At 40.2% G+C, this 18,244-nt stretch overlaps 1 protein-coding gene across 1 annotated transcript in view; it reads right to left on the bottom strand.

Moving 5' to 3' along the window:
- Positions 1-18,244, bottom strand: part of WDR26 (WD repeat domain 26) — a gene marked incomplete at its 5' end in the record, with an annotated part of 67,751 nt that overhangs the window by 4,478 nt on the left and 45,029 nt on the right. The window contains 1 exon segment of the mRNA XM_006157271.3: positions 6,713-6,898. Coding sequence (XP_006157333.2) covers positions 6,713-6,898 — 186 coding nt within the window.

The raw sequence follows: 18,244 nt of genomic DNA, 5'->3' as shown, positions 1-18,244 counted from the left end.
TAGAATCTTATACTTTTTTGCTTTCTCACTTTCTCTCTCTCTCATACATACATACATACATAAATACATACATAAATAAGGAAAGAAAGTTACACAACACAATTCTTTAAAAAACAATTAAACCTGAAATAGGTATGCAGAATAAAAATAAAAATCTTTATTATAGTTTAAGTAAGAGAAAAAAGGCCCAGCAACAGCAATGCAAGAGGTAGAATGCTCCTGTAAGAGGCGGCAGCCACACACGCAGCCAGGGGTCAGTTCCTGGACCTACCTACATAGACCAGATTCAGTAGTACACACATGTAATTCAGGAAACTGAGAGGCTGGATCAGAGTGACCACAACTGTTGAGACCTAGCCAGAAAAATCTCTCTCTGTCACTTTTCAAAGAAGAATAAAAGGGGTGCCAGCAAATGGTGTAGTGGTTAAAGCACCAGGCTCCCATATGGCTGACCATGGTTTCAGTCCTGGACCTGGTGGCTTGGAAAAAACAAAATCACACCAGGTGCATGTGTGTGCACGTATGTGTGCCCAAAACTCCAAAGGAGAATGGAGGACCCTGGGGGGGGATGATTTCTCTAGGGAGTGCATGCACCCTGTAGCAAAAATCTCTACAAAACATACAAACCCACCCCCCCCCCAAAAAAAAACAGGAAAAATGATCTGGCAGACCAAGACAAAACTGTTCAAACTATGTACTGTTACTTCTTTCAGTTACTCAAGTTTGAAATCAATTGTTCAAGTTTTAAATTTTATTGTAATTACCCTACTCCATATTTTGGGGAGGTGTGATATATGTCTATGTATCTAACAGCTTCACTGAGATATAACTCATTTACTTACAATGCACTCATTTAAAGGGTACAAATAATGGTTTTCAGTACATTCACAGAATTGTACAACCATCAACATAATTTTTTTTAATTTTTATTTATTTTATTTTATTTTAATTATTATTATTATTTTTTGAGAAGTTTTTGCTATAGGGCGCGTGCGCTTGCCAGACAGACAGAGACAGAGAGATAGAAAGCAGGAAATCACCCCCCGGGGGGATGGCCACGCCGCAATCCCTTCTCCTCCATTCGAAGAAAAAAAAGAGAGGGGAGGGAGAGAAAAAAAGTTCTCAGTTAGAAAGTTTTAATCCACATAACATTTTAAAAATATAGTAACATTAAACATTATCACATAAAAACAAATTATTTATACTTTTATTATCACAAGTATTTAAAAATATAACTATATCATGTTTTAGGCTAAACTCATGATTATTTCGAATACTGGAGAAACCCAAGTAAATAATCATGTTAGAATCTTATACTTTTTTGCTTTCTCACTTTCTCTCTCTCTCATACATACATACATACATAAATACATACATAAATAAGGAAAGAAAGTTACACAACACAATTCTTTAAAAAACAATTAAACCTGAAATAGGTATGCAGAATAAAAATAAAAATCTTTATTATAGTTTAAGTAAGAGAAAAAAGGCCCAGCAACAGCAATGCAAGAGGTAGAATGCTCCTGTAAGAGGCGGCAGCCACACACGCAGCCAGGGTTCAGTTCCTGGACCTACCTACATAGACCAGATTCAGTAGTACACACATGTAATTCAGGAAACTGAGAGGCTGGATCAGAGTGACCACAACTGTTGAGACCTAGCCAGAAAAATCTCTCTCTGTCACTTTTCAAAGAAGAATAAAAGGGGTGCCAGCAAATGGTGTAGTGGTTAAAGCACCAGGCTCCCATATGGCTGACCATGGTTTCAGTCCTGGACCTGGTGGCTTGGAAAAAACAAAATCACACCAGGTGCATGTGTGTGCACGTATGTGTGCCCAAAACTCCAAAGGAGAATGGAGGACCCTGGGGGGGGATGATTTCTCTAGGGAGTGCATGCACCCTGTAGCAAAAATCTCTACAAAACATACAAAACCACCCCCCCCCCAAAAAAAAAACAGGACAGGAAAAATGATCTGGCAGACCAAGACAAAACTGTTCAAACTATGTACTGTTACTTCTTTCAGTTACTCAAGTTTGAAATCAATTGTTCAAGTTTTAAATTTTATTGTAATTACCCTACTCCATATTTTGGGGAGGTGTGATATATGTCTATGTATCTAACAGCTTCACTGAGATATAACTCATTTACTTACAATGCACTCATTTAAAGGGTACAAATAATGGTTTTCAGTACATTCACAGAATTGTACAACCATCAACATAATTTTTTTTAATTTTTATTTATTTTATTTTATTTTAATTATTATTATTATTTTTTGAGAAGTTTTTGCTATAGGGCGCGTGCGCTTGCCAGACAGACAGAGACAGAGAGATAGAAAGCAGGAAATCACCCCCCGGGGGGATGGCCACGCCACAATCTCTTCTCCTCCATTCTCCTCTCGGGATCTTGGGCACGCACGCACATGTGCCTGGCGTGAGTTTTAAGCAAACCACGGTCGACTACATGGGAGTCCAGCGACATAGCCATGACGCTAACTGCTGGTCCCCAACACAATTAATTTTAAAACATTTCATCACTTGTTAGCAGTCATACATAAATCCCTAACCACAGCCCCAGGAAACTACTAATCTATTTTTTGTTTATGGATTTGTCTATTCTAGAACATCTCATATAAATGGAGTCACAATATATGGTCTTTTGCGTCTGGCTCCTTTCACTTAGTATACTGTTTTCAAGGTTCATCCATGTTATAGTATGTGTCAGTACTTTACCCTTCTTATGCATCTCTCAAAAACAAACCACACCAAATCAAAACGAATCACAGTCCATAATTCTACCATTATATAATAAGAGGTCAGCAAATTCTCTTTTCATATAGTATTGTCATGTACATTACTTTTATTTAAACAGCTCATAGTACTGGGACTGGCAGGTGACGTGATGGTTAAGGGCACCAGTGCACATGGCTGACTGTGGCTTAAGTCCCAGACCTGGTGGCTCCCTTTCTCGCTTTCCCTTTCTCTGCCTGTCTCTGGTTAGAATTAAAAAAACAAACAAAACAAAACAAACAAAAAAACAACAACAACAAATGGAATTAAATCATTCTTTAAAAAAATACGTGGCTTATAGTATCTCATTATTTTATATTTTTTGAATGTAATTTTCTTTAGCCTCATCTATAACTTTTCTAAATTTCTATTCCAAATGAGTTATTACTTTAATTGGGGCAGGGGAGTTTCAAAGGGTCAAAAAGACTCTGGGGGCCAGTAGGTGGCATGGTGGTTAAGGGCACTGGATTCCCACATGGCTGACCATGGTTCTAGTCCTGGATCTGGCGGCTGGCTTTCTCACTTTCTCTCTTTTTCTGTCCCTCTCTGGTCAAAAAAAAAAAAAAAAAAAAAAACTCGTGAAAAAAAAAAAAAAAAAAAAAAAAAAAAAAAAAAAAAAAGACTCTGGTAGATACTTTCACAAAGGCTACATAACCAATACCTGGTTATATGGAAATTGTTTTTCTATTTCAAAATATTATAAAAATTGTTGGAGGGGGCGGGTCAGCGGTGGTCCCACATGACCTACTCAGCAGGTCTTGGACCCAGCAGCTTGAACAACATGCCAGGCGTGTGTGTGCCTACCCAAAATCCAGAGAGGAGAATGGAGAAGAAGAGATTGAGGTGTGGTCATTCCCCCCAGAGGGTGATTTCTCATTTTCCCTCTCTCTCTGGCAAGTACAACACGCCCTATAGCAAAACATCTAACAATAACAAAAATCTTTTTAGAGCTATAACCATGTTGTCAAGACATGATGGGAAGTTGCTGAACTGGACCCAGGTCTTTGAACTGAGCCAAAATCTCCCTTAGTTACCAATGTGAGTATCAACATTAACTCATTAATTCATTAAATAGCACTAATGGGACTCTTATTCCAATGCAGTAGAGGCAAATATACCCTCTTACAGGATTAATCTATTACTATATACCTAATGTTTTCCTACTTCAACTCAAATATGCTTATTTTCTTGAATCAATAACTTCCAAGTGACTAATACAATAAAAAAAGCATAATCACAGTTGTACATATATAGTCTATTTGTGGACGGCAGGTGGTGTGGTGGTTAAGGTGCTGGACAACCACATAGCCAACCACAGATCAAGTCCTAGAACTGGTAGCTTGCTTTCTCACTTTCCCTTCCTCTCTCTCTGTCTCTCTTTATTAATTATTATATTTAACTTTATTTATTTATTCATTTTATTTTTATTTGACTAGAGAAGGACACACACATACAGAGACAGAGAGAGAACATAAGCTGCCAGGTCTGGGACTCGAGTCGCGGTCGGCCATGTGGGAGTCCAGCACCTTTAACCACCATGCCACCTGCTGGACCCTCTCTGGCTCTTTCCGAACAAGTTAAACAGTAATAATAACAAATGGAATTAAATAAATAAATCATTCTTAAGGCGGGGGGTTGGGGGGAGTCTATCTTAAGAGATTAGAGTTTGAAACCTAAGCAGGACAACAAAGTAGTAATACATTTCTGGTCTCAGCTGATATCCCAGAGGAATGTTAAAATGTTACAGTGATCTACAAATATAAAAAGGGCCTTTCGAAGTTCTGAGCAACTTCTCAGTAGCTGTCAAATTGTTTATGATCCCTGTACTCATCACACTTTTAACTCACCTCACCTGCCAGAAAGATCTGGTGGAGACTTCTACGGTTTGTATCATAAGACAAAAACAAAAACACCCCTCCAAAACCAAAACCGAACCAAACCAAACCACACAGAGAACAAAATATACCTTTTCAAATCATATAGGCTACCATGATAGAGCTACCTGTCCTCCCTGCTTACCCAGTAATGCAGTCACTTTTCTTACTAAAATTTTTTAGGTGGGACACAGTGAACAAATAATCTAAATCACTTACTTTTAATCAAACTAAACATTTTATTTGTTTTATGTGAAAAAGGGGAGAGAAATAATTTACTGACCTTTCTCATTATGCCCTTCTCTCTAGTACTCCTATGTTCACTTAAGCTTTTCCTTAACTATTAGCCTTATACTTTGTGCTTTCTTCATCTTCAAGTCTCTCAAAGTAGTGGGAAAAAACCTTTTAGACCTTGATGTGAAGAAGACCTGGCAGCACTCAACAAGCTAATTAGCTTTACCATGGTTCAGTTTCCTTACCTATAAAAACACTTCTCTTGAAGGACTATGAAGCTGTTGTGCATGAAGGTATGTAATACAGGCCCCAGCATGCAGCCTGGGACCATACGTATACAGTAAGATTTAGTTCCCTATTATTTCCCTACCCAAGTATAGCTCATGTTACTATGCTACACAGGGTTAACAGGTGTTTATTGTAAGAGTAAAATCCATAATCAAGATCATTAAAATCTTTTGAAGTTGTTCACATTCTGTATTCTGGCTAGCTCTTTAAGTGTATAAAATGCTTTGCATTTAAGTGGTATTATGAAGCCAGATTTTCAATAAGATCCTTAAAGTGGCACTGCTAAATAGCTAAATAGCCTACTAAAACAAGATATAAATGAGATGACACACTGCAACACTAGTGGATCTTAGGTTACTTAAACCTCCTGTGGAATGAGATAGGGTACAATCTCTAAAAGAGATAATCAATCATACCCCACACTTTAAATAAATTACTGCTTAAGAGAGCTGCAACTTCACAACAAGCAGAACAACATCTCATTTGGAGAGAACAGGACATTGTACAAAGGTGTTACCTTCAATATTCTGCTGGTCTATAAAAGGTGCGGGTCCCCATATCCTAACAGTGCCATCATCTGAGGCGCTGGCCATCATGGATGGAATCTGCGGGTTCCAGCTGACGCAGTTCACTGTACGTGTGTGCCCTGTTAGCTCCGCAATTGGCAGTTCACTACGTTTGTGCCAGATGTAAACCTTGTGATCTGAATATATAGTAATTCAGAGAAAAGTTAGGGAGTTCTTTTACATCAACACCAAAATATTAAATTTATCATTTACTACACAAAGGACATTTAACTCTTGATTGTTTAAAGGGAATACAAATAAAACATGAATAGTTTAACAAATTACCTGTGGAAAGTCTTTTTTTGGGGGGGGAGGTTTTTTTTTTTTTTTTTTTGCTATAGGGTGCGTGTGCTCGCCACACAGACAGAGAGAGATAGAGAGACAGAAAGCGAGAAATCACCCCCCAGGGGGGATGGTCACGCCGCAATCCCTTCTCCTCTTGGGATAAGGTATGTAATACAGGCCCCAGCATGCAGCCTGGGACCATACGTATACAGTAAGATTTAGTTCCCTATTATTTCCCTACCCAAGTATAGCTCATGTTACTATGCTACACAGGGTTAACAGGTGTTTATTGTAAGAGTAAAATCCATAATCAAGATCATTAAAATCTTTTGAAGTTGTTCACATTCTGTATTCTGGCTAGCTCTTTAAGTGTATAAAATGCTTTGCATTTAAGTGGTATTATGAAGCCAGATTTTCAATAAGATCCTTAAAGTGGCACTGCTAAATAGCTAAATAGCCTACTAAAACAAGATATAAATGAGATGACACACTGCAACACTAGTGGATCTTAGGTTACTTAAACCTCCTGTGGAATGAGATAGGGTACAATCTCTAAAAGAGATAATCAATCATACCCCACACTTTAAATAAATTACTGCTTAAGAGAGCTGCAACTTCACAACAAGCAGAACAACATCTCATTTGGAGAGAACAGGACATTGTACAAAGGTGTTACCTTCAATATTCTGCTGGTCTATAAAAGGTGCGGGTCCCCATATCCTAACAGTGCCATCATCTGAGGCGCTGGCCATCATGGATGGAATCTGCGGGTTCCAGCTGACGCAGTTCACTGTACGTGTGTGCCCTGTTAGCTCCGCAATTGGCAGTTCACTACGTTTGTGCCAGATGTAAACCTTGTGATCTGAATATATAGTAATTCAGAGAAAAGTTAGGGAGTTCTTTTACATCAACACCAAAATATTAAATTTATCATTTACTACACAAAGGACATTTAACTCTTGATTGTTTAAAGGGAATACAAATAAAACATGAATAGTTTAACAAATTACCTGTGGAAAGTCTTTTTTTGGGGGGGGAGGTTTTTTTTTTTTTTTTTGCTATAGGGTGCGTGTGCTCGCCACACAGACAGAGAGAGATAGAGAGACAGAAAGCGAGAAATCACCCCCCAGGGGGGATGGTCACGCCGCAATCCCTTCTCCTCTTGGGATCTTGGGCACGCACGCACACGCGCCCAGCGTGAGTTTTAAGCCACCGGGTCAGGGACGCAAACCGTGGTCGACTACGTGGGAGTCCAGTGACATAGCATTATGCCAACTGCTGGTCCCGGAAAGTCATTTTTAAAAGCACATTTTCTTCCTGTTTAAAGTGGTGACGTTTCCTCAAGTTACCAAAAATATCTCTAATATTTAGTCAACATACACAAGTAATAAATAATTGTAAGTTGAGATCTTTGAACATAAATCCAAGATAGGAATAATGATAAATTCTATGGAAGTACATGGTGATAGAAAAACAATGTACGCAAATTAAAAACAAAACAAAACAAAACAAAGAAAACCCAACCCAGCAACAATTAAGATAGCTAAAGTATTATTGGGTGCTTATAAAGTACCAGGTGCCAAGTACTTTAAGGTGTATTATTTAATCTTAATCACCAAACCATAAGGTGGGTACTATGCTTACTCCCTTTTTACAAATGGTAATTGAAGCACTGAGAGGTTAAGCAACCTGCTTGTGGTTTTTCCACTAGTAAATGGTGAAGTTGGAATTCAAACCCAGGCAGCCCTGCCCAATAACTTACTACTAGAGATAAATACCTCCATGATAATATAACTTTGGAGTATAGTAGTTATAATTTCATGAAGTGATGATAAAAACTAAAATACCCTGAAGCTTTGTTTCTTTGTGATAAACTAATCTTTATTAAAAACAACAAACAAGGGCCAGCTCCATGGTGCAGTGGTAACACTGCTCAGGAGAAACTGGATCCCACATGATGACAGCAGCTTGAGTCTCAGGCCTGTACAACATGAACATGGGTCACATACGCATACGTGCCCATGATCTGACAGGCTGGAGGCCTGGGGGGAGGGGTTTACAGTGTGATCAGACCCTGTGAAGGGTACTCATCTCTTGCTCTCTTCCATGCATGTGTTCTATGATAAAAAGAAAAACCAGTAATGAGAACAGGTGACAGGGCCGTGGTAAAGCACTGAACGCATACGGGAAAGGTCCCAAGTTCCCATGCTAGGAATTCCCTGAGTATACTAGGGGGTACATGTGTCCACCTGTGATCTAGGTCAGCTGAGACTCAAATGGACCATGACACAAGGGCCCCATTGAGGGTGCCTGTCTCTTTCTCTCATGGAAAAAACCCAAAAACTTAAAAACAAAAAACAAACAGTTCAGAGTATGGGCCTTGGAATCAGATGATGTGGTCCTCTATCACCGACTCACTCTCACCTTGGCCAAGTTATTCACTCTTAGCACCTCTTCATCTGTAAATGGTGATACTTAATCCTCATCATCTTGCTAAAAAGGTTAAACAAATTTGTATATAAAGTGTTTTGAACAGGGCAACTAACATATTATTATGAAAACATTAAGTATGCATGATGATTCTTTTTTAATAATTATTTTTTATTTAACTATTTATTTATTGGCTTATTTAGAGTGACAGAGTGAGAGAGAGAGAGAGAGAGAGAGAGAGAGAGAGAGAGAGAGAGAGAGAGAGAGAGAGAGAGAGAGAGAGAGAGAGAGAGAGAGAGAGAGAGAGAGAGAGAGAGAGAGAGAGAGAGAGAGAGAGAGAGAGAGAGAGAGAGAGAGAGAGAGAGAGAGAGAGAGAGAGAGAGAGAGAGAGAGAGAGAGAGAGAGAGAGAGAGAGAGAGAGAGAGAGAGAGAGAGAGAGAGAGAGAGAGAGAGAGAGAGAGAGAGAGAGAGAGAGAGAGAGAGAGAGAGAGAGAGAGAGAGAGAGAGAGAGAGAGAGAGAGAGAGAGAGAGAGAGAGAGAGAGAGAGAGAGAGAGAGAGAGAGAGAGAGAGAGAGAGAGAGAGAGAGAGAGAGAGAGAGAGAGAGAGAGAGAGAGAGAGAGAGAGAGAGAGAGAGAGAGAGAGAGAGAGAGAGAGAGAGAGAGAGAGAGAGAGAGAGAGAGAGAGAGAGAGAGAGAGAGAGAGAGAGAGAGAGAGAGAGAGAGAGAGAGAGAGAGAGAGAGAGAGAGAGAGAGAGAGAGAGAGAGAGAGAGAGAGAGAGAGAGAGAGAGAGAGAGAGAGAGAGAGAGAGAGGGGGAGAGTGAGAAAGCAGGCCACCAGGTCCAAAACTCGAACCTCAGTTGGCCATGTGGGAGTCCTGCGCCCTTAACCACCACACCAACTGCTGGCCTGCATGATGATTCTTGAACAAGCAGAATCTCAAGGAAACTTAGAAGGGACTTAATTTGATGACGTATCAGTTAACCAGGTCAATGTGGAAAGTTGAGTGTGCTGCCAACTAAGAAAATTTTAAAGAATGTGTCCTTGTTTCAGAAAAATCCAGGATTGGGACCAGATTTGGTGTAATGGCTTATGTCGTTGACTCCCATGTAGTCGACTCTGGTTCAAGTCCTGGACTCAGTGGCTTAAACTTGCCCTGTGTGTGTGTGTGTGTGTGTGTGTGTGTGTGTGTGTGCGCAAGATCTTGAGAAGAGAATGGAAGAGAAGGGATTGTAGCATAGTCATCCCCCTGGGGGTGATTTCTTGCTTTTGTCTCTCTGGCGAGTGCATACGGTCTTATAACAAAAACGTCAAAAAAAAAAAAAAAGGAAATAAAAATAAAAATCTAGGCATAATTTGGATCTAGGATTATATTGGAGTGAGTGTGTGTGTAGCAAAAGCTAAAAGGCACTAAATGAAGAACTGAATATAAATTTCTTAGGTGGTATTTATTGTTCAATCTTTTTTTTTAGAGGTTTTTGCTATAAGGTGCGTGCACTCACCAGAAAGAGAGAGACAGAGAGACAGAAAGTGAGAAATCACCCCCCAGGAGGGATGGCCATGCCACAATCCCTTCTCCTCCATTCTCCTCTTGGGATCTTGGGCATACACGCACACGTGCCTGGTGTGAGTTTAAGCCACTGGGTCCGGGACTCGAACTGTGGTCGACTACATGGAAGTCTAGCGACATAGCCATTATGCTAACTGCTAGCCCCTCAATAAATTTTTTTAAAGAATTATTTAACTTAATTTCTTCTTTCTTTCTTTCTTTCTTCCTTCCTTCTTTTCTTCCTTCCTTTCTTTCTTTTCTTTCTTTTTCTATCCATCCATCTATCCATCTATCTAATTTGACCAGAGAGGGACAGAGTGAGAGAGTGAGAGTAAGTGAGAGAGAGAGGGGAAAGAGAGAAAGTGATAAAGCAAGCCCCCAGATCTAGGACTCAAGCCACGCTCAGCCATGTGGGAGTCCAGTGCCCTTAATCACCACACCACCTGCTGGTCCTTTGCTCAATAAATTTTTAAGATAAATTTCCCTTGCAGAAAATGAAATTAGAAAAGAAAAAGCAAAGCAGACAGTAGTGTTTCCCTCTGAAGTAATTAAGTTTACAATGAAAAATAAGCCTGAATAGTGTGAATATGAGCTGGCCTAGTGGTTAAGGGAGCTGGATCCCACATAACTGACAGTGGTTCGAATCCTGACCCCAGTGGTTTGAAAAATATACCAGTCTTGTGTGCAAAATCTCCACAGGCCAGATAAGTGGACAAGAGACTATGGCGTGACCACACCCCACTAGGGTGTGCTTTCTCTCTCTTGGGTGAGTGTGTGTGTGTCTTTGAGCAATAAAAAAATATGAGCCCAGGGGCATAGGGGCTAAGGCACTGAACTCCCTCATGGTCGACCACAGTTTGAGTCCCAGAAAGAGGCTTGAAATTCACGCCAGGCGAAGGCGTGTATGTGCTGGTATGCTGAGAATCCTGAGAGGAGAATGGAGAAAGGATTGCAGCACAGCCATTCCCCCTGGGGGGGGGTGTAATTTTTCACTTTCTCTCTGTCTCTGTCAAGCCTACATGCTCTAAAGCAAAAGATCTCTCTTTAAAAAAAAAAAAAAAAAGGCATGGTGGTTAGGGCAACTGGATCCCACATGCCTGATTTCGCTGTTTGCATCCCAGACCTGGCTGCTTAAAAAAACACGCCAGATTGGAACTAACAGATGGCTTGGTGGTTAAGGTACTTGACTCCCACATGGCTGACTATGGTTCAAGTCCTGGACCAGGTGGCTTTCTTTTTCTCCCTCTCTGGTGGATGAATTTGCCCTATAGCAAGTTAAGAAAAGAATCAATAAAAATTTTTAAAAAGAATTAATTTAACTTTACTTATTATTATTATTACTACCTTCTAGCTTGATGAGAGAGAGACACAGAAAGCAAGCTACGAGGTCTAGCCCTTGAACCATGGTTGGCCGTGTGGGAGTCCGGCCTCTTTAACCACCAATTGACCTGTCAGCCACTATTAATAAAATTTTATAAACAAACAAAAACACATGTGCATGCATGTCTAAAAATCCCAAGATATGAAAGGAGGCAAAGGGAACTGAGCCATGGCCATCCCCTCTAGGAGGTGATTTCTCACTTTCCCTCTTTTTTTCTCTCTCCTATGGGTGTACATTACCTATAGCAAAAACTTAAAAAAAAAAAAAAATTAAAATGTTAAATATTTTCCTGAGAGCACATGTGAAAAAGAAAGCACTTTCACCCCCCCCCCCCTCCCAGCCTCAGCCAGTCCCAGATCATGGGTATGCATGCCCTTGGATGCATGCCCTTGGAGTACTCAGGGAGGTCTTCCAATGTGAAGCTGGAAACTCCGCATGCGGGTCAGCCTGGCAAAGCACTGCAGTTTACCCCTGTGCTAATCATCTGTCCCCACTTTTAAAGTCATTCTAAAACACTTGAGTCATGAGGAAACCAATCCCTTTACTTAACAGTAGTCTCACTTTTAGCATTAAACAGAATATAATGTGATTGAATTAATCAGTCACCACGCTTAGACTGAAATTAGTTCAGACTTACAAAAGGGGTGAGGGCAGAGGTGGGGCAGTGGGGTGGGAGTTGGACAGCTTTAGGAATATGGGTTGTAGGCTAGCGTGGATGTTGAAGCCACATGGGCAGGCCCTGGGTTCAATTCTCCAGCCAACCTGAAATGTGGGGTCCAGTGTAGGCCTGTCTGGCTGAGGGCTGGTAGGAGGTGAGGTGGATAGAGGTGGGCAGATGATAGGGTATTGCAGTATGACAAAACTCTGTCGGAGGTGTTTCTCTCACCAGAATCTTAAAAAGTTTGGCATCACTAGGGATGATAGTAACTATAAACATTTTTAAGCACCTCTAGGGTACTTAATTTTAGTAACAGCTATGGGGAATTCAAAGGAGTAATTAAGAGAGAAAACCACTAGAAACAGAATTGAACAGAGCATGGGGTAGAGTGGGAGGAACTAAAAAAACCAAGTAGAAGGCGGAACATATTTAGACCATAGAGAAAAATCAATAACAAAACAGCCAAAGGAGAATCTGGAAGACCATAAAATGAGTAAATAGGTAAAAAAGAACCAGAATGAAAAGAAGTGAATTCTCTATTATTTCCTAATAAACAACTATTCTCTTCTCCTAATTTTGTCTAACAATGATTTTTTTTTTTTTGGAAAGAAAAAATAGAAAAACCCATACGCTTGATGTTAAACTCTAAATCTGTTAGTGTCTTTCTTTGACCTAATGCTTGAATACATCTTATTTTGTTTTTGTTTTTGACATATTGCACGTACCAGAGAAACAGTGAGAGAGAAAGTAAGACATCACCCCCAAGGGCAACAGCCACACTGCTGTCCCTTCTCCTGGGATTTTGGGAAGGCACACACACGTGTCTGGAGTAATTTTCAAGCCACCTGGTTTGGGACTTGAATGCTGGTCAGCCATGTGGGAACCCAGCACCTTAACTGGTCCCAGATATACCTATACTTAAAGGAAAAGTTCACGTGCCACTTTATGATCCTGTTATCTACTGAGTTTGTTTTTTTGGTCAAGATAGGAATAGTAGGGATCAGCAGTTAGTGTAATGGCTATGTCGCTGGACTCCCACGTAGTCGACTGCGGTTCAAGTCCTGGACCCGGTGGCTTAAACTGGAAAGAAAAAATAGAAAAACCCATACGCTTGATGTTAAACTCTAAATCTGTTAGTGTCTTTCTTTGACCTAATGCTTGAATACATCTTATTTTGTTTTTGTTTTTGACATATTGCACGTACCAGAGAAACAGTGAGAGAGAAAGTAAGACATCACCCCCAAGGGCAACAGCCACACTGCTGTCCCTTCTCCTGGGATTTTGGGAAGGCACACACACGTGTCTGGAGTAATTTTCAAGCCACCTGGTTTGGGACTTGAATGCTGGTCAGCCATGTGGGAACCCAGCACCTTAACTGGTCCCAGATATACCTATACTTAAAGGAAAAGTTCACGTGCCACTTTATGATCCTGTTATCTACTGAGTTTGTTTTTTTGGTCAAGATAGGAATAGTAGGGATCAGCAGTTAGTGTAATGGCTATGTCGCTGGACTCCCACGTAGTCGACCGCGGTTCAAGTCCTGGACCCGGTGGCTTAAACTCACGCCGGGCACGTGTGCGTGCGTGCCCAAGATCCCGAGAGGAGAGTGGAGGAGAAGGGATTGCAGCGTGGCCATCCCCTCTGGGGGGTGATTTCTCACTTTCTATCTCTCTGTCTCTCTCTGTCTGTCTGGTGAGTTCATGCGCCCTATAGCAAAGAACCTCTCAAAAAAAAAAAAAGATAGGAATAGTAAATATTGTATACAGTAAATGGAACATAAATAAAAGTGCTAACCAACATTAGCTAGTTCCTTGGTCTGTATTTGAAAACTAGATTCAGTATCTTTATTTTTTTTAAGAGAGAGAGAGTGAGGCCAGCAGGTGGTGTGGTGGTTAAGGGCGCTGGACTCCCACATGGCTGACCATAGTTTGAATCCTGGACCTGGCAGCTTGCTTTCTCACTTTCCCTCTCTTCTCTCTGTCCTTCTCTGATCAAATTTAAATAAATAAATGAATTAAGAAAAAGAAGAAGAAAAAAAGATAGAAGAAAAGTGAGAAAGCAAACTGCCAGGTCAGGGACTGAAATCACAGTTGGCCATGTGGGAGTACAGTGCCCTTAAATGACCATGCTACCTGCTGGCCCCTCAGTGCTTTTAGTTATTTATTTATTTTGGGGAGAGGTTTTTGCTGTAGGGCATGTGCGCTCGCCAGAAAGACAGAGACAGACAGACAGAAAGTGAGAAATCACCTCCCAGGAAGGATGGCCACGCTGCAATCCCCTCTCTTCCTTTCTCCTTTCGGGATCTTGGACATGCATGCACATGCGCCCAGTGTGAGTTTAAACCACCGGGTACGGGACTCAAACTGCGGTCAACTACATGGGAGTCCAGCGATACACTAACTGCTGGTCCTAGTGGCTTTATTTTTAAGAGAGATTTTTGCTATAGGGTTCATGCGCTTGCCAGAGAGATGGAAAGCGAGAAATCACCTCCTGCGGGGGATGGCCACACCACAATCATTTCTCTTTGGTTTTCCTCTTGAGATTTTGGGCAAGGGCGCACATGTGCTCAGTGTGAGTTTGAAGCCTCCAAATCTGGGACTTAAACCGTGGTTGGCCACATGGGAGTCCAGCAATGTAATCATTACACCATCTGCTGGTCCCAGATATAGTGCTTTAAAAAATGACTTAGAAAATTTGCTGTTTTTTTAAAAAAATTGCTACGATAATACCTGGAATAATAAAATGGACGCCAAAGAAAAATATTGAATGAAAATCTGTAGTATTTTGCTGTTATTTTCCTATCCTCTTAAAAAGTACACTGAATTAGGGACCAGCAGGTGGCATGGTGGTTAAGTTGCTGGACACTCCCACATTGCAGACCACGGTTCAAGTCCCGGACCTGGCAGCTTGCTGTCTCACTCTTTCTCTCGCTGTCGCTCTCTGGTCAAATTAAAATAAATGAATGAATAAATAAAATAAAATAAATAATTATAACAGAAAAAAGTACACTAAAAAAAAAAAAAGGAACCAGCAGATGGCGTAAGGCTACATTGCTGGAATCCCATGTAGTTGACAGCGATTTGAGTCCCAGACCCAGTGGCTTTAACTCACACTTAAACTCACACGGGGTGCATGTGCACTCAAGATCCCGAGAAGAGAATGAAAGAGAAGGGATTGTGGTGTGGCCATCCCCTCTGGGGGGTGATTTCTCGCTTTCTGTCTCTATGTCTCTCTCTGTCTGTCTGGCGAGCGCACGCGCCCTATAGCAAAAACTCTCAAAAAAAAAAAAAGCCAGAGGACGGCTGGAGAAGGGGAGGGAGAGATTAGGGGAGAGAAAAGAAAGTGAAAAAGTATCCCCCATGGGGAATGGTCATACTGCTCACCCTGCAATCCCTCCTCTTCTAGTTCTCCTTCCTTTCGGGATTTTGGGCACACTTGTACATGTTTTTTCAAGCCACAGGTACAAGACCCAGCCATGTGGCATCTAGCTACCTTAACTACCATGAAACTGCTTGGCCCTGTACACTAAATTTTAATACTGCCTCGCTTCTCTGTGTTTACATATTTTATTAAACAATTACAAATTTAGACTGACTCTAGGCACATGTCTGCCTAGAATACTGAAAACAAGTTTATGCAAAAAAGTAGTAGTGAAACAATTCTGTTGATTACAGCTTTTCTGAAACTGTAAGAACGATCAAACTGGGGGCTGGCAGGTGGCATAGTGGTTAAGGGCACTGACCACCTAACATGGCTGACCATGGTTCAGGTCCTGGACCTGGTGGCTTGCCTTCTTTCTCTCTCACTCCCTCTCCCCCTTCTCCTCCCTCCCTGGTCAAATTTAAATAAAGTTAAATATAATCTTTAAAAAAAAAAAAAAGAACAATCAAACTGAATTATCTTTGGCTACTACAGAAATAATGAAGATCTAACAATAGTCGATTCTGTCCACGTTCAGGGTAAAGCATCATAATTAACCCTGACTTTTTAGATATTACTAACCATCAAAAAAAAAAAAAAAAATCAGGACCATGAAAAGATAAGTTGACATCTGGAAGCAGAATGACTTAACCAAGTTTCGATTTGAGACATGCATCAAACACATCTCTACATGGTCTGAACAGGCACTACTGATTTATCACAATAAAAAAGGGCTCAAGCCATTCCAAAAAAGGAAAATTAACAGTGTACTCAATAACTACCTCACAGAAATTTTAATTTGATATCTTGAATATGCTTGAAGATGCTTTATAAATTGAGAGCATTACAGAACCTTAAACCCATCAACATATGTGAATCGACAATGACAAAAAACTTACCTTCACTGCCGCTAGCGATGAAGTCTTCATTATGGCCTCCAAAACATGAATGAATTGTATAAAACCCTTGTGTAACACCTTGATACTTTCTTACTAAAACTCTATCTTGCAAGTCCCATAAATGAACTCCCTGCAGGGAACAAAGAATATAGGTATTTATTCTACCTTGACTCAAAAAAATTTTTGAAAAAGCAATCTGTGAATTATCTCTTTGCTGGATGGAGCATTTCCATTTTCTATTAACGCAAAACATTAATGTTCTGATAAATCTGTAATTGTCTCTACACATTTAAAGATCAAACATATGCAATAAAATTTATAGATTTATATATACGCACACTAAAAATCATAATTAAAATTTGTACTAAGCTAAATTTTTCTGAAAAATAAATTAACGTACCTGAGTTGCTACATTTAACAAAGCTAATCGGCCATTTTTTGAAATAGTAAAAGACATAATAGGATGATCTTCTTGTACTCTGTAACAAGAAGGTAATTTGTCAAAAATAACATATTAAGAGTTAAGACAATGAAATGCTCAAAATATAAAATGCTCTGGGGCTTAAATGACACTTTTGGAATCACTATTGCACACTTCAGTTGAGAAAAATTTGAGTTAATGATTATTAAGTAGCATCTGACATGAATCTAAAATCAAAACTAAAACAAAAAAATCTTAAAAACCATTCTTTTGAAAAAATAAGTTCTACTATGTATTTAAACATAAAATTAGGTAACTTTTTAAATGAAAATAAAAAACAATTACATGTTCCTATCTGTAAGGTCCTCGAAGTTATATCCCCGAATTCGCTGGTGTGTATCTGATGCCAGAACAGTCTTCCCGTCACTCAAGCACCAAAGGCATTGCACTCTCACCCCTTCCCAGGAGTCCAGGAGATTGCCATCTAAATCCTGAGAAGAAAACTACTATTAACTCTATTGCTGAACTGCATTCAGAAAGCAAACCAAATCCTCGAAGAATTTCTTAGCAGTCTTTCTATAAGAGGCTTGTTCTTTCCTAAGACCAATCTCAATCTAACTGGTCCCAAAGTTTTTTTTTTTTTTAAGAATTATTTATTAAATTTTATTTATTCATTTATTTATATTAATTTGACCAGAGAGAGACAAAGAGAGAGAGAAGGAAAGTGAGAAAGGAAGCCACCAGGTCTGGGACTCAAACCGTGGTTGGCCATATGGGTTAAAGCGCCATGTCCAGTGCCTTAACCATTACTCTACCTGCTGGTCCCCCAAGTGTTTTTACCAGTAAGAATTTGAATAAAGGTCAGCTTTCACTATTAAGATGAAAGAGGATGGGGTGGGAAGTCCTTCTGTAAATGTGTTTTCCCTTCAACAACCCACAATGCATAAATAAAAATTAAATTGCTAAGAAAGAAACAGTCCCTAAATTCCAAGTAAGGTCTCCCTTATATTAGACAATAATTCAAACAATGCTTTAAAATTTACTATATTAGAATTTATGCCCTAATATTTGAAAGCTGTGATTGGAAAAAGATTACTAAGACATTTTTTAACTTGATAATAGAGCTTAGAAATTTGTTACAACATTTTTCAAAACTTTATCAAATCTGGGGAACCAGCAGTTAGTGTAATGGCTATGTCGCTGGACTCCCACGTAGTCGACCGCAGTTCATGTCCCGGACCCGGTGGCTTAAAACTCACGCCGGGCGCATGTGCGTGTGTGCCCAAGATCCCGAGAGGAGAATGGAGGAGAAGGGATTGCAGTGTGACCATCCCCTCTGGGGGGTGATTTCTCGCCTTCTGTCTCTATGTCTCTCTCTGTCTGGCGAGCGCATGTGCCCTATAGCAGAAAAAACCTCTCAAAAAAAAAAAAAAAAAAGACTTCCTGGGGCAA

This window comes from Tupaia chinensis, unplaced genomic scaffold (assembly GCF_000334495.1).
Source record: "Tupaia chinensis unplaced genomic scaffold, TupChi_1.0 Scaffold000532_1, whole genome shotgun sequence".
NCBI lineage: Eukaryota > Metazoa > Chordata > Mammalia > Scandentia > Tupaiidae > Tupaia > Tupaia belangeri.
The sequence above is the reverse complement of the archived record's forward strand: the minus strand, read 5'-3'. Positions and strand labels throughout refer to the sequence as shown.